Source organism: Lates calcarifer, linkage group LG10 (assembly GCF_001640805.2).
Source record: "Lates calcarifer isolate ASB-BC8 linkage group LG10, TLL_Latcal_v3, whole genome shotgun sequence".
NCBI lineage: Eukaryota > Metazoa > Chordata > Actinopteri > Centropomidae > Lates > Lates calcarifer.
In genome coordinates this window covers 5,683,457-5,704,100 of record NC_066842.1, presented here as the reverse complement: position 1 = coordinate 5,704,100, position 20,644 = coordinate 5,683,457, and the positions used below count along the sequence as shown (strand labels likewise).

General features: G+C 39.7%; 1 protein-coding gene across 3 annotated transcripts in view; it reads left to right on the top strand.

Annotated features, from left to right (window-relative positions):
- Positions 1-15,159, top strand: part of cspg4 (chondroitin sulfate proteoglycan 4) — a 64,545-nt gene extending 49,386 nt beyond the window's left edge. For all 3 annotated transcript variants that reach the window (XM_018675893.2, XM_018675894.2, XM_051073178.1), the window contains 5 exons: positions 5,164-5,362; positions 5,806-5,937; positions 7,327-7,487; positions 9,914-10,097; positions 10,824-15,159. In XM_018675893.2, coding sequence (XP_018531409.1) covers positions 5,164-5,362; positions 5,806-5,937; positions 7,327-7,487; positions 9,914-10,097; positions 10,824-12,616 — 2,469 coding nt within the window. In that variant the 3' untranslated portion in view covers positions 12,617-15,159. The remainder of the gene's footprint in view (positions 1-5,163; positions 5,363-5,805; positions 5,938-7,326; positions 7,488-9,913; positions 10,098-10,823) is intronic.
- The last annotated feature ends 5,485 nt before the right edge of the window (positions 15,160-20,644 follow it).

The following is a 20,644-nucleotide window of genomic DNA, read 5'->3' as shown; positions in this document are numbered from 1 at the left end:
ATCTATCTATCTTTGGTATCGCTATCAGCCTTCTCTTCTTTGAGTCTGTCACATTTTTGCAGGATTATATAACTATCCAAACACACATGCCAGCCTAATCCCCCTTGCTATTTGTGCATATGACCAGTTAGTGTTAGATCGAATACGATAATTTTGTTTTATCCTTTATCAAAACACAAAGCAGGAGAGGGTACATGTAGTTAATCTGTGTCTCAGAGAGGAATACCATTGCTGCAGATGAGGAGCTGGAATCAAAATGTTACACCACTCAACTCTTCTTTCCTTCTTGGCTACTACAGCTGCTCTCATCTTTCTTCTTGTTGTTTTCCTGTGCTCTGTCCAGTTTTACCTCCCTCTCCCCAACACAGAGTTAGGAACACACTAGTGCACCCTGTACTTAAACCAGCCAAGATTTTGTATGCCCGGACAGAAAGGGATGCAGCTTCAGATGTCTGGCACCCCTCAAAGTCTCAAACATTCAAGAGACAGTGGTATCCTGTTGAGTCATCAGCAAACTAAGTCATTTGCCTATGGCAGCTCCTTCATTACTGCCTCCAAATGAAATACCAGCCATTGTGTCCAATCAAATTGAATTTGCAGCCCCTTCTCTTAGGTGCTAAATGCATTGATTGCTATATAAACCATCAATCTGCAAGGCCATTTTCAGATTACCTGCCTGTCTGCGGCTTTGCTGGGGTGTGGAGTGGGTAGATGTTGCCATCTAGTGTTAAGGATTGTGGATTGCACCATGAAAAGATAAAACTCTACTGCAACTAGAGCTAACAATACAGTGAGCCTACTGATGTGACCTAATTTTAAAATTGATACATTTTTTATTATTCATGCACACCGTTTTACAGTGTAAATTCTGTTTTCTAGTGGGAACTTTTTGATATTTCAGTTCTGTATATGTGGTAATCATCATCACCCTCATCATGGACCTCACAACCCTGTATTATTATTATTTGTGTGAAAGAGAACTGTGAGAAAGCATTGTCTCACATCAGCTGCTCAGTGAAATTTACTGTTGTAGGGTCAGTTCTCATTAAATTGATTATGAAATGACTGGCAGCATCATGGATAAAGAATGACAACAAGCTGCAAAAACATAAGCAGTCAAAGGCCTTTTAATGTCAGGCATTTTAACATCTCACAGGTGATCAAACCTCCTATCTACCCTTATGTGGGCATTGTGTCTGTATAATTAGCACTCCTTTATGTATTTGTTAACCTTCAGCTTGTGTTTCCAAATGATTCTGAGATGTATCATTCCCAAATAATTTCTACAAAAGTGATTAAAAATCAAAGTAAATTTTGCTTGGTTTACGCTATTTTACATGTATGAGCAGGAAGGAAGAGGAGGAGAGTCCCTCTAGAGTCCTCTAAAAACATACATTTGTACCTTGAGTTTATTATGAAATGGAGAGTTGGAGTTTCTCATATATGTACATTCTCAGAACTGGATGGTGCTCCAGTGTTCTGCAGATTAGCGCTGACCTGGGAAATACAGCATTTTGAGTTTGTTTTCCATCTGAAACTAATTGCAGTATAAATCTTGTTTTTTTCTTACCTCCAGTGGTTTTATTTTTCACCTTGCTGCAGTACAAATGTAGCTTCCTTATGGGAGTAGTTACAAAGCACACCTCTGACCAAACCCAATCACACCCTTCACCTAGTCTTGAAAAGAGAACCTGGTTAATTTTATGAATTTTGACATTTAAGTATGACACCATTGTACAGTTATTATAGATAAATGAAACTTGAAGCTTTTTTCCTTAGGCTGCAGTATTGTTAGTGCAAACATTTCTCAAAATTAACACCATATTTCCTGTTGCTTCTTGCCAGGAGCTTGTTCCCTCTTTTCTTGAAAATAAATTTTTGAAAGCCTCAGCTCTGTTGGTAGTGGTGGAAGAATGATGGTTGGATATTGTAAGACTAGTTTTTGCCTGCAACAGTGCTCCTTAATACTGAGAAATCATCCAGGTGGGTGGTGCTGTTATCAGCTGAGTCATCTCTGCATACTGTTCCATGTCCACAGCTACCAGAGGGACTATCAGCCTCTCATGTCTGACTCTCTAGAAGGAGGAGGGGGATAAAACAGAAGGGAGGGAATGCATTAAGCAGCTGTCTCATCCCCAGTGCACAGGGGATAGTGGGTGCTCTGCCTTAGGGCAAGCAGATTCTCTTCCACCCTCTCTAACAGAATCCAGATTTGCCTCAGTAAGTTTGGGTTCAGTCTCCTTTACTCCACCAAATTATTAGGCTCAGCTTTCTGCAGACCTGAGATGTAAGCTGCCCCATGGAGGCAAAGCTGTTTTAAGGCCTAATATCAAAGTTCTCTGCAGGCTTCAACAACACAGTGGATAAAATGCTACCCTGTTTGTTGATGTATACTGATATGGTGCAGTTGTCAGCTCTACCCAAAATATCCCTGCAACCTATCAAAGGCTTGACATGATGCAGAGCCATCATTTCCAGTAAGATGATGTGACAATCTTCCTCTGAAGCTGACACACCACCTGCTGAGCTCATCCAGGCAGGTTACCCTCATCCTACAATACATCTGATACATGAGTGGTTACTGTCCTCAGAAATGTTCCTCTGAACTTGACTCCCCCACTTGTTCAGGTCCTGCATGAATAAGTGGTTATCAGGCAAAACCTATGCCTACACAGACTCCACTGCAAACTGGTTGGTAGTGCAGTTCTACCCAATTTGTACTTAAAGTGCTCTTCAGATTATAGCTGGGGTCCCCATTGTCTTCAGTTCCAAGTTAGAGGCTTCAGTCTCCTCCAAGCTGATGGTCCAGGGATCACTCTAAATGTTGTCCCCTGCTTACCTCCAAACATCAGCACCTCTGCTCTCCACTCCCTGGCACCCACAGCTGCCCAGGAAGCATTTCAATAACTATATTCAGCGCAAAACCAGGCTAAAGATATATTTGAATACAGTAATTTAAGCGCTGATGAAACAACCGTTACATGTTACTCAGACGTCTAAAAACAGGTCACGTTCAACCTTTCAGCTCAATTTAGTCTAGATTTAACCTCAGTGTCTAGACGTATTTTGATCTGTAAGTCATCAAATTAGGGCTGTATCCTGTTAAAATAATCATGTAGCAGATTTACAGCTGTCTCAGTTATTTTGAATTACATATTACCACTTGTCATGCAAAAAGTTTTGTGATTGCTTTAACTGGTGTGTATATCCCATATTGTACATATATTACTTAATTATTTACTTACTAAGTCAAAGTTTCTTAGCATTCATTAAAAGGTTAAAGGCAAGATTTCTCACAGTTGTCACAGAGACAGAACTGCCACAGTCTTAATGACCTCTGCTATACAATACTGTTGAAATTAAATATATAGCAGCAAAACTTATGTTGACCAGTCCCATTGATTTCATTTCAACTCAAACCCTATTTTTTGAACATGTCACCAGTTTTAAAAGTTATAATTTTAGAGGAACCAAGATGCAGTATATCAACAAAAAAGCTCAAAGTGTGCAATGGTGAATTATAGCTTTGAACTGTTGATGCTGTGTGTCATGGTGATAGAGCTTTGATGCCGTGTCAGACTGAATGGGATGTTGGGAGCAGCGGACCGTAAGGCAACTAAATTATACACTTTACAACACATTTGTTATATTGAACCGGTCTAGATGGGTCTGAAATACCAGGAATGACATAGAGGACTAAAAGAGACAGCAATTTTGTTGGTTTCACAATAACCTCTAAGAGAGTTGAACTCACATTGAAAGCGTAAAATGAGGGGAAATGGAGTGTATCTTCTTTAGACACACTACTGGCATTCCTCTAGGGAAGTTGGTTGGTCGGTACACAACTTTGGTGATCTATCCCCTGGTTTTTCCACTTGCACTGCCATGAGGTTAGCATTTGAGGTTTTGAGTGGATATCTCAATAGATGTTTGCTGCTTTGCTATGTATTTGTATGTATGTATTGTAATTTGACACACACATGCAGCAGCTTAGATTATACCTTAACTTTTTTTCTTAATGCCATCATCAGGTTAAAATTGTTATTTGTACAAAGTTTCTTTTGTGACCAAACATCTGTGAATCTGTGGTGGTATTCTCATCACCCTCTAATTAATTAAGTTAGCATTCTAACACACTAAACTGCAGTGGATATAATAAGCATTTAGATTATTACAGTAAATTAAAAAGAAAACCCACCCTAAAGCATTAAACTACTTTTGAGAACTGCTAATGCATCCCTGGCTCATTTGTATTTGTATTTGTTGGAGTACCTACAGAATACCATTAGAAAATAACTCTTGAAATATGTATTATATATGATGTGATGTTGCGTGCTTGTATGTACCATCTAGCATAAATTAATGTCTAAATGAAACTGACTCTCGGTGAGCAACACCCAAAGCATTAATATCTGAGTCTGAAGCTTCTTCTCTCCTCTTCCTCCTGCCTGAGGCTTCTGGTTCTTCATCCTGAGCCTTGAGAAATGAGGAGCGAGAGAGAGAGAGGGAGAGGTATCAGAGGGCGAATGGCTTTCAAGATCGATATGTACCTCTTACTGCAGGGCACCCTCGGCTCACTCTCCCAACTGATTCCAGCTATTTAAGAATGTCTTTCTGGGGATCTGGCCCATTTCTTTCAATTAATGCTCCTTTCAGCCAGCCGACCATTAGAAGTCCATTAAAGCCCCTCCACCCGGGGAGAGTCATTCCGCCTGCACTGCTGTGCTCCATCTTCTGATAACACGAGCGTCTAGACTGCCACGGAGAAATAATTAACCTTTTAAATTGTTACTTTGGAGGTGGCTGTTTGTAGGATGGGTTTGGCCTTGTTTTTGTGCTTAATTTTTTCTTTACGTTTCTTCATTTGCTTATTTCTTTAGTTCCTCTTGGTTGGTTTCTGTTGTTTGCCTCTGTCTTCTTTGTTTCTACCTATCTATCCAAGAAATGACTTTGGTACTTTGAAGAGCATAAACTATACATTAACATACAGCATCATATTGTCTTATATACACTGTGCGTACTCTAATAATCTTCAGATAAACTCCTGACCCCTGGTTTGAATTACAATCCACCAAACATAACTCAGACCTACTAATCTGCCATGTCTTCTCATCTCTGTTTCTCATTCTCTCTCTGTCTCCCACTGTCTTTGATATTTCACAGGTTCTTGCTGGAGAGGAAGCTGATATCACCTCCAGCATGCTGAACACTGAGGACGCTGATACCCCTGCAGAGGAACTGGTCTACCAGGTCGAGGTGCCAACCAATGGCATAGTGGCGTTGAAAGAGGCGCCCGAGGAGAGCATCCTGAATTTCACACAGGCTCACATAAACAAAGGAGAGGTCATCTTCATTCACGAGGGTGAGAGCAGCAGAGGTCTCTGTTCACTCACAACGTAGTAAAGTGTGTAATAATCCATTACCTTCATTGACCTCTGTCTGAGACTGCTTGAATTACAGCAGCACAGTTAAAGATTATCAGAGGCAACACAAGTGTCTAAGTCTCTCTTAGCAGAAATATTAATCTTACCTTGCAAAGTAATCAATAAGTCACTGGTATTGATCAACAACCCTGTTAAATCCCTACAGATATGTTGTATAAAATAGTCTACCTGCAATCTGTGACAAATAAAAGTTTATTTTTAATGAGCGCCACAAAAGTATAGCGAATTTTAAATTGCATTCTGCCCTTATAATTTTAAAAACTCTAAACTAAAGTATAAGATGAAGGGAAGACAGAAAGTAAGAAACAAGAAAGCAAAGAAATGAACAGTAACAAACATCTGAACTCATCTGTTTCTGTAGGTGAGGACTCTGGTGGTTTCGGTTTCACAGTGACAGACGGAGAGCACACATCTCCTCTCTACCAATTTGTCATCACAGCCAGGCCTCTCACCATCACCATGGCAACGCAGGAGGAGCTCATGGTATTTCCAGGTAAGATTCCAAAATCCCCTAGATTTTAAACTGTGAAGACGGCATGATGGGAGGATAACCACAGTGACGGGTGTATGGTGACTCTTTCAACCCAATCGTTACAGCAGCATAATAATAGGCCTTTTTAAAACCATTGTATTTCTTCTGTTTTGTTTCTATGTCAGACAAACAAAACATGGTCAGGATTAGTTTTCTGTCCACGAATGGTCCCCACATCTCTTTAAAGTCTCTTCAAAGATTTTCTCTTTATTGCAAATGTTATTTTTTTTCTAAAGATAATGACCTGAAAGTTCATTATCAAAAGTTTCCAGTAGACTTTTCCAAATCACAGCAGCTTTATGTGAAATGAATAGTAAAAAACAAACCACATTTTTCTTCTCACTCCTGATGTTACAGACAATAGGAAATATACAAAGTGAACATATTTAGGACACAAATGAAGATTAAGATCAAGAAATACAAAATAAAACTCTCCCAAAATTATTTGAGAATAGGACAGGAACACTGATGAAGTGTCACTTTCGTCTTCCAACATTTCTAGTAGTAGTCTGGGATGTTTGTTTTGATCTTATTTAAAACTTACATGGTGAAATACAAATTCTCAGAAACTTTTATAAGAATACATATTTTTCAGAAGAAAAAACTTTATTTTTGGTATCTATTTTTATGTTTCACTCTATTACACCTGGAAGTTCTCCAGATGTTGTTTTAATTTTGTGTTAGTGGCAAAGAATTTGGAATTTTAATACTTGTTGTTGGAGAAGTTGGAGAAATTTCATTTGAGTCTATGTAACTTTTGCTAAACAGTGGCCACAAATGGTGCACCAAATTGCCTTCACTTCCCAAGATTCTTTGGGTCAGAAGTCATTATTATTTTTCCTAGTTACACTGATGTCATGATGCCTCTAAATGGTTTATTTAAAATATTCAGTGTATCAAAGAGAAGTGTTCATACTGTTAGCACTCTTGTGTCATTTACAGTCTGAAATACTTGGAAACAAAATGTTGCCGTATATGTAGTGGTTAAAAAAGAACATCACAACTGGTCCCGATGAAAGTTTTGAGGCGTGAGACTATATAATGAGCACAAGTGCCAGCACAGGCAATAACCTCAGTTCTTTTCATAATAAATGTTACTTTAATGCATTAGAGATGAGTTGTCACATTTTCTTAAAGCTTGGATAAAATCTTGGAATGAAACCCTCCACATCAGGAAACTCTTCTGCACAGTAATGTGCATGAGTTACTGTAACCGCTAAAGTTTGAGGCAATTCTAAACTCTGCTTAATTTTACAAGCTCGACTACGCTGCCAAGAGGCCATTTTCCACAGACTCATCCCAGCACTCAGAGCATCATGTGTGTCCGTGTGTGTGTGTGTTTTTTCACAGGAACAAGGCAGCCCATCACAAGTGCCAATCTGGGGGCTGTAACCAATGAAGATGGAAATGAGATAAGCTACTCACTTATACGCCCACCTCGTTTGGGAAGACTCATCCTGGCCAATGACAGGAACCAGTATGAGGAAATTACCCACTTCTCACAAACACAGGTAATTATTTTCTCTGTGTGTGTGATGCTACATGTGTGTTTCTGGAATGTGTTTCTTCAAGGACACATTAAACTAATTTCCTTTCCTCCCTTCTTAAAATTAATGTTCTTCATTAACTTTTAATTAGAATAATAATAATAACTTATTATTAACAGTAAAAAGTACACATTAAACAGTGAAACAATACATCAAAATAAAAAATTATAAAAGGCCTGTGGATAACATGTTGCCAGAAAAAGCCAAAGGAAAAAGCAGGTCACTGCGAGTTCAACTATCATTCACTTTCAAATAGATCCTCTCTACTTTCAGGTTTAACATTCCTATTAATAGCAAGTTTGTAGTGAAAGCCGTCAAAGGCACTCCAGTTGTCTGCTACATACACCATCAGACAGTAATATAAGAAGACATAATGCCGCTTGAATGCATAAAAACGCAGCTAATCCTGCTTTCAACACAAACTGGTGCTGCAGAAGCAATCACTCTTCCAGAAGTGGAAATTAAACAGAGTGTTTCAAGCTGCAGCTCCTGACAAGTCTGAATACTTTTTGTTCAGACTTTGCTGTTATTCCATATATTCCCCTCAGCATTAACTTGTGTTAACTGGAAAGAACTGGAAAGAATGTCCTCACCAGAAAAACAACTGTTTGGTTATATTTTCCTGAAAATGTTTCACATTACTGTCTTTAATCAAACAGTTTTAGTTTCTTCAATTTAAACAAATCATAGCCAGAAAACACAGATATGAACCAGTAATGGTTCGTTATAATTACAAGGACACCTTCTTGTAAAAGAGCCAAACATACTCTAGATATTTAGATAGACAGCAAGTTATTGAATATTCCAATAATTATAGTTAACAGACTGTCAGTGTAACATTATATTGAGTATTTCTTGTATCTCTCCACACAGTGTAACTTTAAATCTAATCTTACCCAAACCCAACCCAAAGTTATTACTTAATTTTACTACTTACCATTAAGCCTAGCCCACCTGAAACACCAGAATGACTCGCTTTATCATCTGGTTATTGATACTAGACTGTCCAAATGAAGTTTTATTGTTTTATATGTTTACACTAAATGCAGTCTGTTTAAGGCATGAGTGCCATCTTTCAAACCAATGACTGTATAGAGATTTTTTCAAACTCACGGCGTATGAGACATGAACATGTTCCTCCCTCCCAGCAGGGGGCCTCATTGAATATGACATTGCGCCACTATATAGTTAAAGGTCACCACTGGAATGAGCATTGGGCTCTCTTAGTTTTTAGAATTTTTAGAGCTTACTCCTGACAATTTTAATTATATGTCAGGATTGGATGACTTTACCTGAAGAAGGACCTGAAGAGAAGTTTTACATACAGTATACACTGGGGGCACGAGCAAAGAATAACACCACAGATGAAGAGATTTCAGTAATACAAAGAGGACAGAAGAGTTCCGTCACTATGAGTGTAAGAAAATGTCATTTGTTTTTAATGGCTGACATCTACAGGTTTTGGCAAAACCCCTTCATTAGGGTGTGGTGTGGCAAAATATTACAGAGGGTATGTGTAGTATTTAATGTTTTTGGTTAAGGATAATTGTGGTACACAGCTTGACCATGCAGTGCCACTGCACATGTACTGTAGGCCCTGTGTTTGTCTGTTGTGGTGGCAGTGAGCTTTCACTCTCATCTCCATCTGATTCAAGACTGTCTGTTCATTTCCATTCCTGACATCTGACTGTGCTTGGATGGGCATGAGAACAAATTCTTTCCCTGCAAACCGCTCCGTTTAGAGTGTGACAGAAAATCCAACACTAGGTTGAGCTGAAAACAAGATTTGATTAGTTGAGTTATTCAGCAGTGTGTGTTTGTGTGTGTTTGTGTGCGCATGCATGAATATATTCCTGTACTTTCCTGTGCTTGCGTTTGTGTGTGTGTGTAAGAGAGATGGAGTGAGAGAGAAGAGTTGAGTTTAGGACACAGTGACCTCAGAGAGCGAACACAGGCCGTCACATTCCAGTTCCCCAACCCGTTTCCCAGTTCAGCTGAGCCAAACCACTGCTGCAGCCATTTGAGCTCCCTTTTTACTGTTGGACTCACAAACGTCAGAGGAAAAGAGAGCAATAAAATATTTTTTCAATATAAAATTACTTAAGTCAAAATAAGTTGTCAACAAGTGACTGCTGACAGAATGTCACTATAAAAATTGATATTATATCTATATAAACCAAACCTTATAATTGCTGGAACAGTTTGTGTTTTAACAAAATATTCATATAGAGTTTCTTATTGGCTATTTTAGCATCAATACCAAGAGACAATTGTGGGAGAATATAATGAAGTTAAATGGGCTGCCATTGGGTGGAACATGCCGATTTGAGATCTTAGTGAGTATTGAATTTTTTGGAAACAGCTCATCGTCTTCTGATTTTGACACACAGCTGGAGTCAGGAGCAGTCTACTACGAGCACCAGATACCTGAGGAGCCCTTTTGGGTGGTGAGGGACTCCATAGAGCTCACTCTGTCATCCCAGCCAGCTCCAGATGTCCGTCACATCCTGCCCATCACCATCTCTTATTATGCAGCTCACAGCAACATCTCCTCACAGCTGTGGAAGAACAAAGGTAAATGACAAAACAAGAATGGAACACAACATTTTCATATGAATAAATACCATGTTTTTTAAAAGACCATTCTAAAAAATTAGTATCAAAACAAATGATTCCATCATTAATTTATCAGAAAATTCAAAACTGTACTGTAGGGATATATATACATGTTTTTTTTTTTAATTCCATCTGTCTGCTTGCTTTAAATACCGTACATTTATGTTGATGTGAGAATGGCAGCTTGTTTAGAATTATTAAATTACTTTGCCCTGCAGTCACATTGAATCACTGTTGAATCTTATTTTGAAAATTTGTGAATTTTGGTTTTAAAAAAAAGAAAGAAAGAAAAGGAAAGAAGAGAAAAGTGGTCCCTTCTGGTCAAAATCACATTGATGTCCATTTCTGATTAATCTGCCATTATGCTGGGAAATTGCCTCAGTTGTTCTTCATTATTCTTCATTTTAATTTTTCACAGAGAGAAACTTTCTTATTATCTACTGTAATTCTTCAGTGCCTGAACAGTCCAAAGTCATAAAGGGATTTATCACCCCTGCTTCTGTTGCTGCCAAAACAACAAGCGCCCTACTCCATCTGTCTCTCCTAACGTGCCAACAGCCTAAATGTACTGTGCTGGATAATTAAATAGCAACGGGAGACAGCCAAAACTGGAGAGAAAGTATCTATGAAAACTGAATTTGATGTCATTTAAAATTTCTGTTTGTTTTTATTGTTTCCACTTAGGTCTGGACATTGTGCAGGGCCAGAGGAAAACCATTGACAATTCAATCCTTGATGCCTCCAACCTTCTGGCTAGCGTACGTGAAGCTGAAGATGTGGATGTGGTTTTTGAAATTAAGCGTTTCCCTGACCACGGTCGTTTAACCCTGGGTGGTCAGGACCTGCCCCGTAATGCCCCATCCTTTATGCAGGACGATGTAAATCAAGGAAAGCTGGAGTATCTCCATGATGACTCAGGGGCCTCTTTTGACAGCATCTCTTTCAGGGCCCGCCTAAAGTCTGAGGGTGGTGGTGTGGCCTCACCTGCCGAGTCTGTGGTCCTAGAGGAGATCTTTAACATCTCAATCAAACGGCGAGGCTCTGACCCACCGGAACTAGTTACTACAGACATGCTCTTGGAGGTTCTTCAAAGCTCCAAGACCATCATGACCAAGAAACATCTCAACACTCAAGACGAGGACAGTCCACCAGATGAGGTGCACTTCAAGGTGACTAAAGCCCCTAGCAACGGCCAACTGGTTGACTTACTCACAATGGACCCCATCTCTGAGTTCACACAAGAGATGGTCAATCATGGGCAGGTGGGCTTCTGCAGTAATGACAGTCTTGCAGATGGCTTTATGGAGTTCATTGTGTCAGATGGAGAACACCAAACAGAACCACACACACTCCACATTGGTGTCCTAGCTCGTACCTTGTTTCTTGACAAATCTCCTGAGATCAAAGTGAAACAAGGCGATGATGAGACCCTAGTAACTGAAGAGATGTTGAGGGCCACTACCAGAGGCCCTGTTGAGGAAGACATCCTTTACAAGATCACAAGTGTTCCTAAATATGCGGCTGTCATGGTAGACCGGCAGCCCACGTCAGCCTTCACCCAGAAACAGATCAAAGAAGGCAGAGTCAGTGTCCGGTTTGTGAAGTCTACTTCACCTCGCGATAGCGTTGCATTTATGGCCCGCAGTCGGGCTGCTAATGTCTCCTCTGTCCTAAACATCACAGTCCAGCCTCTGGCCAACATTGCTCAGGATCCTCTCCTACCCAAAGGTACTCTTGTCCAACTGGACAGGAAGCTTCTGGATGCATCTCCACTGGAAAACAAGACCAGAACATCCCCCACATTCACTGTCATCCAACAGCCACGGGGGGCTCGTTTTGTAAGGTCTGGAGGTCCTGGTGCAGGTCAGCCAGTGGACACATTCAGCCAAAGGGACTTGGATGAGGGCCGTGTAGCCATGGAAATCCTAAATCGCTCTTCTGGGTCACGAGGTGGTACCACTAAGGATGAGGCCCGTTTCCTGCTCAAAGCCCACGGGGTGCCACCTGCTGAATGTGTGCTCTCCTTCAAGACAGGCCCCTACAATGCCTCTGGGGTCTATCCCGCCACTCTGTTGAGAATCCCCCCTACTCCACCCAGCCCCCACTGGAAGGGCAACTTGGACTTGGAGGATGCCCCCACTACAGCATCTTCTGGCTCAGGCAAACGGTATGTTTCCAGACGCAGCAACTTCTGGTCTATTCTGATCCCAATCCTAGTAATCCTCCTCCTTGTGCTGCTGGCAGCCATCTTGGCCTACTACCTGATCCGTAAGAACAAGACAGGCAAGCACGATGTCCAGACAGCAGCGTCCAAGCCCAAAAACGGAGAGGTGGCCAGCACAGAAACCTTTCGCAAAACTGACCCAGCCAATAACATCCCCATGTCCAACATGGACTCCAAAGATGCAGACCCAGAGTTGTTGCAGCACTGTCGGACAACGAACCCGGCCTTGAAAAAGAACCAGTACTGGGTCTGAGACCCTTTGAGATAAAGTAGGACACAGAGAGAGGTGGATCCTCAAGTGATTGGAAACCTCCTCAAATAATTCCTCTCAGTATTAAAGACCTCTTGCCACAGCAGTTTAAATGAAAATAATTTTTTGACGCCATTGGTTATTTACTTATCTAAACACAACTGTGGACAAATTCTCAGGCAATGAAACACTGAATACTTATTGGCAAAGAAAGAGGCAGTTTCTTATCTTAGGAGGCTTATGCCATGTCTATTTATTTTAGTTTTATCATTCCTCTTTGTCAAAGGGCACAGATGAAGACATAAACATACCATGTGTTTGCAAGAAGTATTTTGGGTGTGCTCTGTCATTGTATTCCATATGATATCATAGGCCAATATTATTCATTTGAGTGGATAGGTAATTTAAAGTCTTCATAATAGTATGATTTTAGTTTTTGGTTCATCAGAAAAGTTGATATGCGTGTACATAGATGATGAGGTAAATATATGCTGTATTATCGAGAAGATGACAAACTGCCTCTTAGTGTTTTCTCTTTATTTTTCAATGTTTTAAAGGTACCGTTGTATGTTGTTTCTCAGGGCTAAATTCAGTTTTAAAAAATAGTTTGATGTCTTTGGAAATGCGCTATTTCACTTTCTTGCCATAAGTTTGATACGGTACAGCTTCTCATCTAACTCTCAACAAGAAAGCGAATAAGCTTATTTCCCAAAATGTCAATCTTGTACTTCAGTGTCATCACACAATACATTTCAGTAGTTTGATTTTTGCGTGGAAAGCAGATGGTTTAGTACTAAAAACTGTTTAAAATGAAAAACTTGTTATAACAAGTTTTGATTGAATTTAGCTCAGAGTTATGTCATCATCTGTCATATGTTTATTATTTCTGCATGCTTCCAGAGTGCTTGTAAATATTCACTGGACTGGCACAGCACTGACCGCAAAACTAAAAGTACACAGTTTGTAGACCACAGGCAGGACATTATTTTGGTAGTATTGGTCTTTAACACATCCGTATTGGCTGACAGGCACAGGTGAGGTCATCTTAAACTGAGATGTTTCCAGTTTCCAAGTCTGCAATTAAGAATTAGTAAATACTGGTTGGTGCTGGGGTGGGGCTAATGAAAAAAATGCTCCACTAGTTAGGTTACATGATTTAAAATGAAGACAGACAGAGTTTAAGTCTTCAAAGCTATTTTTGATTTTAAGCATTCCATATGTAAGCTGAATATACTGTTGGTCATATTTCATAGGTTGAAGTTAAGAAGAATGTTACTGTAACTGAGACTCTCTTTAGATTTCTTTTTTTTTTTTTTTTGTCACTCCAACCTGTCATGGTTAAGTTATCTAATTGTTGAATGTTGAATACTTAAAAGACTTATTTGTAAGTTTTGCTATTGCTAAATAGTCAGTGTTAGCATTAACAGCTGTTTACTGATGAGTCCAGAAGAAACATTGTGAATTCGGCATCATACTTCATTCCTGTACTTGCCACGAGCTTGCTAGTTAGCATGCTAACCAGCTAGCCCCCACCCAGGCAGCCTGTCTAGTCACTTTTCAAAAGCAACTCACTATAGCATCCAGACTGCTTTAAAGAAGCTCCACAGAGGGTGAATTCTAACCTCTAGTATTGTAAATTGCAATGATGGCTGAAGCTCTTGGTAAGTGACGATCACCACCTCCCGCTCCTGGCAAGAAATTATATTCAGCAGCAGAGAAAACTTATAAAGAGCTTCTCTTAAGTTGATGTAGTAAGTGTACAATGGGAAAACTTATTTGATCCACTAAAGAAAAGAAAGACTCAAACAACAAATTTTTCTGAAAAATGTTTTACTCTTTGCTGTATATTTCTTTTCTCATACTGTATACCAATGACACCTTATTCTTTGTTAGTCATATACTGAATATACAATAATTTCTTTGCAGTATTCATCATCTATTGATTTTTTATTTTTGTAGTGTTTTGAGAGCAGGAAATGTAGGTAGATTTACAGACAGCACAGAGCTCAGGAAGTGATGTGTGTCAGGAAACTGTGTGTTTCCAGCAACATTATCTCTTACAGATAGCGTAAATAAAATGATAGATCCCTCATTCAGGATACCACATCCACATCTTACCAGTTTTATGTGTAAATATTCTGTGTTAGAGTAAGATTTTTGGGCGTCAAAGGTATATATACATGTAACTGCATTTAATTAGATTGATCAACCACAAAGTATGCGTGACTGTGTGTGTCTGTGTGTGTGTTTGTGCAGGTGCCCATCTCACTCTCTTTTCTGCTTCCTGAAGGTCAGATTTTCATCAACACCACTCATTTTTCATTATTTATTATTTCTGTCACTCCCCACACATCAGTTCATTCCCAAGTTATGTGCTCTGTGAGAGATTAAACTTTTATCTGTAAACTGCAGGTGCCTTTGAAAATAATGGTAACACAAAGCAATGTTTAGATTCTGAAAATAGAACATAAATGTCTATTAAAGCTGCAGTATGCCTCTGAGCTTGTTCTCAGCACTAATGGAAATAAAATGTTCATGCAACAAAACCTGCGTTCATCATTTTGTCTGTAACTTTTGCTGACATTACACATCTTCACTCTGCATATAGGTGAATGTGTACAGGGGCTACTCACACATTTTTTGGTGGTCTCCTTTATACTTGTGTGTAGTATGTTTGCTGTTTTCATCTCTGTTTCAAACCCACCTCCTAACAGAAGCTGAATCACCCAGTCAACTATAACACATTCAGAATTGGAAGCAAGCCTCTGTGGTTTATCTTCATTAAAAAAAAACTCTTTTCATTCTGGAACTATTTTATAATTGGCTTTTTTTTTGGCCAATTAAGAAATCTTTCTACAATTGCTGGAAAGTGCTGGGAAATCTATGCTTTTTTGTTGTCAAGCCTGGATCATTGTATTATTATACTACTAACTCAGCCAGGGAGCTGCAGCTCATTTTCAAATGGTTCAAAATGACACAGCACATCTTCTAGGAAAGACAAAGTGCATTACTCTGGTATTGGCCTCTCTCCAGTGCCTCGTGGTTGGGGCGTGTACCACATGGGCCTCAGTGCTCTGAGCAGTGAGTCCCTGGTTTGACTCCTGATCCAGTCGGACCTTTACTGCATGTCACTCTCCTACTCTCTCCCCATTTCCTGTCTCTTTTCACTGTACTATCAAATAAAGGCAAAAAAATAGCCAATGACTACAACAACAACAACAACAAAAAATGCTATATAATTACATCTTAATTCACGCAATAGTAGAGGCTGACCTCCTTTTTGACCTCCAAAAGTTTGGTTCAGTGGTTGCTGTCAGTGCAGTGGTTGATATAATGTTCAGTCACACTTTATATTTCATTTACTTTCAGTACAAGTTCATTCAGAGGACAACTTGTGTATTCTGGCCATGATTTAAAATATGTGTGTTGTATTGAAATGTAATGCTAGTTTATGTATGTGTGATATCAAACAAGGTTGTAAATGTATTTACTAGCTTTATTTTACCAGGCAAAATCACCAAAACACATTATTTATAGACATGGCCTAGTGTGAATTTGGGCAAAGGAAATTAGAGACAAGAGGCATTTCTTTTTATGAAAGGACATGTATCAGAATATCATTTCCTGAAGAAATACACAGCTTTGTCTATGTTTTATTTATTTATAATAAAAGAAAGCTGTGTGTCTTTCTCAGGGAAATGTCTTTTTGTCAACACTTCAACATTTTGTTCTCTCCTGCTGTGTGTTGTTTTCACCACCAGGTGGCATTAGGGTGCAAACAGGCCTCAGAGGAAACCAGAGTAGCTCATGCAGCCATTCGTCAGCATTTAACAAGGCTGTCTCCGTCCGTCATTCTTTCCAGTGACTGGCCTTTGCTGTTAGCGTTTCTCTCAGCTTTTTACATTTTCCTGGTCTCTTGTCTTCTCCCGGTGTCACTGACCTGCCGTTGGTCTGCCTCTGGCTCTGCTCTGAGTGTTCATCCTTCAGCTTTCACAAGCTGCTTGGCACAACTGTTCCTCCACTTATATCATGGTCTCCGAGCAGTCACTGTGCTCAGGGTGTCAAGACTCAAGCTGAATGTATTCTGGTGTGATCTCACCAAAGATAATACACTTTACTGTGTTTTAAAACTATTGATAACACTAAACTTTTGAGGGAATCTGATACCTTTCAGTTTCACTTTGAGTCACAACAATGTTGATTGCCTCATTTGCCACTGATAAAATAAAGCAGACATAAAGCTTAGTGTGATTGAGTAATTGTTAAACTATTGCAGCCTTAGTGAATTTTTCATAAAGCATAGATGGAGTATAGATTTCAGTCCAACTTAGGGCAAACAGTATCTGGGGGGGCAGATGAGCGTTATTGGCTAAAGTAGAAGCCTGGTCACAACTCTGCTGCCACAAACTGTGAGGAAACTGTGTGCGTGTGTGAGGATGAAATAATTTCCTGCTCCTGATATTGACTGACAACTCCCACTGTCCACTCCCACATATGTGCCTGTGTACTGAAGGTGGATGTTGTTTTCTAAGCACGAGCTTCTTGGTAGATCCCAAATTCCTGCTTTGGTTTCCTGATTTCGATCGAATGAGTTTCTCACAGCATGGACTCTTCTTTTTACCTCTCAGCCTGGTCAGAGAGGCTGAGCTGCTGATTGGTGGATGTTATCCAGTGTTAAGTTTGGAACAAAATGACTCCCTCCTCCTCTCTCCTAAAAGAGGAATGAAAACACACAAGGCATGGAGGAGGAACCAGTGAAGATAAATGCTTGAAATTGTTAGGATTAAGGACCAGCCAGTGTCACATATGAATTCTTTTCTGTACAGCACTTTGAAAGTTTATTTAAGGGTAAAATCAACAAGGAGTGCCAGAATTACATAAGATGGAGGCAGTGTGCTTGTTTTCAATCCAGATAATGCAAAATTGTTTTTAATAAAATATTAATTCCTCCATGTCTGTTAAAAATATCACCAGGAACAGAAAATGTCTTCTAGATAACCTGGGTTAGTTTACAAAGCATCAAGCAGCTGATTCAGCAGTTTGTCAGCCCTCTTCAGTTTCAGAACATTAGTTTGCTTGTTAACCTTCAATATAAGTCTGAGCTGTGTTGTGTTGACATTGGCTTTAGCTCTTACAGAAGGGCTCTGAGTCAGCCTCAGTAGAAGAGACATGCCTGTTTGCTTTGGACTTAAACTCTGCTACATTATCTACAGACTCCATCAGTTCTCAACATGCAGTTAGTGGTGGCATGCAACGGGACAACCCTCCAAACCCGGATGTGCTTCAGCGCATGCTGTTTCCACCTCCCCATGACATCTCTCACATCAGTGCAGGAGGTCACAACCTAAGAACAAAAAAACTCCTCACCTTATTGGTGCTGTTGAATTTAATCCTCCTCTGAGTCAACTTCTCTCAAATTGATGTGGTTATCCGCAAGTTCCTGTTTGTTCTCATTTTGGCAACATAGTTGGTGTTAAGCTGTGGAGTTGCTGCACTGCAATTCCCAGGAATCACTCACCAATCAAACAGTGTGGGTGGTACTTTGATGTCTTCATTACTTGGAGATCCTGTTGATGAATTGATTATTCATCTATTTATTCCAGTTAAACCATTGTTCCTGGGGTAAAACAAGTCACATTGATGCGTGACAGAAGATTTTTCCCAGGAAAGAGCAACCAGAGCTGCAAATGTAAAAACTTTATGTGTACTTAGGCACTCATTGGTGACATCAACTTGCACTAAGTGAACTGGTTATATGACTTCTAACCTGAACTTGACTGTTGTGTAAAGGAATTTTGCCTGTTCCATGAATAAACCAGCTTATAGACTACTCCTGTCTACTTGTGGCATCCAAAATGTCTGCATGCAGTGACCAGTAAAACAGCAGATTGTAATGTTTTACTGGTTACTGTTATCGTGATCATCACAATAAACTCAAACTAAGTAAAATGTGCAAAACTAAAGCCCATTAATAAGGTTAAAAAAGCTAATATTTGTTGATATCTTTTTCATGCACTGTAAAGGTATCTGCTGAGATTCATACTGAACACATGTAATACTGTATCTGATATGCTCAGAAGCAGCTGTCAGAGTGGAGGTAGGTCCCAGCCAGGACCATATGTTGGGGTCAGGAGAGCAGTGTAATGTTCTGGGCTGGGGCCAAGGCGAGAGTCACACACCGCCCTGCTGCTGCGGTCTGTCCTGGAGAAAGAAAGACCTTTGATTCAGAAGGACAGACAGCTGGAAGAGAGATAAGTGTTTTGTGGTTCTGCCTGCTACAAACTGTACATTGTGTGTGTGTGTGTGTGTGTGTGTGTGTGTGTGTGTGTGTGTGTGTGTGTATGTTTCCATGTGTGTGCATATTCACTAAAAAGAACAAATCACAGTCACTTTTTTCATTTCTATCACAACAGATCAGTCCATTACTGATGGATAGGATGGGTCACATCAGTCATACTGCTTAAAAATATTGTATTATTACAGAATAACAAAGAGATGTAATAAAAGCATTTTAAAATGAATGAAGAGCAGTCAAGATTCATCAGTAAAAATAAGAATGTTCTGAAACAATCAACAATAAATTACTGTAATGAGTTTCTGCAGTGATTATTTAATAAAAACTGACAGTATTAAAATTATACAATTAACTGTGACAACACCGAAAGCTTCTTTAGGTGTGGCTGCTTATTTCTTCATGTTGAGGGTAATTGGTGGGAGGGGCTGTCAGTTAGTGCAACAGGTAACACCTGGCTCCAGTCCCACTTACTGTCACCTCATTCCTCTCAGAGAGGCTTTGTTTAGGGGCTGTGTTTGGTTTGTTCTCACAGACATTTGCATAATTAATTTTAGCTTTAGTTTTTGTGTCTCTCCCATTATTTGCCACAACAGATTGCACAAATCAAACACCTGTCAAGTCTGCAGAGAGTGAGTATTTTATGTTCAAAACATATATGTTAGGTTGAGAATCAGGTTGAGGTCATGGCTATAACAAAGTATTGAATTAACTGGAAGATGTGAATGGTGTCAGTCTTTGAGGCCACTATCTAGTTACGTCTTGCTGCATATTTGAGAAAGTAAGTTTCCCCCTTTATTTAGACAGTTGTCCTCAGGAGTGACTAATCCTGATGAATTGTTGACTTAGGCCTTTATATTAGCATGTTGTTCAATATCTACCACAAGTATTAAATGACACAGAATGGAGTTAAAGAGGAAAGGAGGGAGAATGAGGATAAATTAGCCTATTTTTTTACGAAGTTAATGAGACCTTCAAGGCTCTAGTTATGTTGTTATGTTATGTTACGACCATGGATACTGTAGTTTCCGTGCCTCCCCTCGAACCATTAACCACGTCTCCAAACTACATTCCATTCACAGTATGCGTCTTATACCCTGTAATGACATTTACATTAACTCTTTACTGGAGGACTCGTACACAGCATTCACAGAAACATGTTTCGTGGCTGTTGGAGAAAACAAAAGACGGACGACATCCAATGATAACGTCACAACTTAACTATGGATGATGTCTCTCTTTAACCTTGGTAAAAGTTCTCCCCTAGAAAACATTAAGATGATTTATTTTGGATTCTCTATAGGAATAGTCTGACGTTTTGAGAAATATATGTTTTGTTCCTCTTTAGATGAGAAGATTGATACCTCTCTCGACACTGTACCCTGAATATGAAGCAATAAGAGGCAGTGGGAGATTAGCAAAAGGTGGAAACATGGGGAAGAAAATGAGCCACACAGAATCTCTAACTCCAGTTTGCTCCAGTTGCCTCCTTTTTCAGGGGGGTTCTACAGGTTGATATGGTTGACTGTAGCACAGTTTCACAGTTTCACTCTTTTCCCATTAAGGCTCAAAAGTACAGCGGCTGATTTCCAGTGATTTCTACAGAATTAAAGTTAATTAATTTCAATATTAATTCATTCCTCAGCTCGCCACAGACCCCTACTAGTGAATCACTTGCCTGAGGCCTGCCTAGACGCCAGCTTGCCTCTGAAGTCATAACACTGCGCATTTGGTTTGGC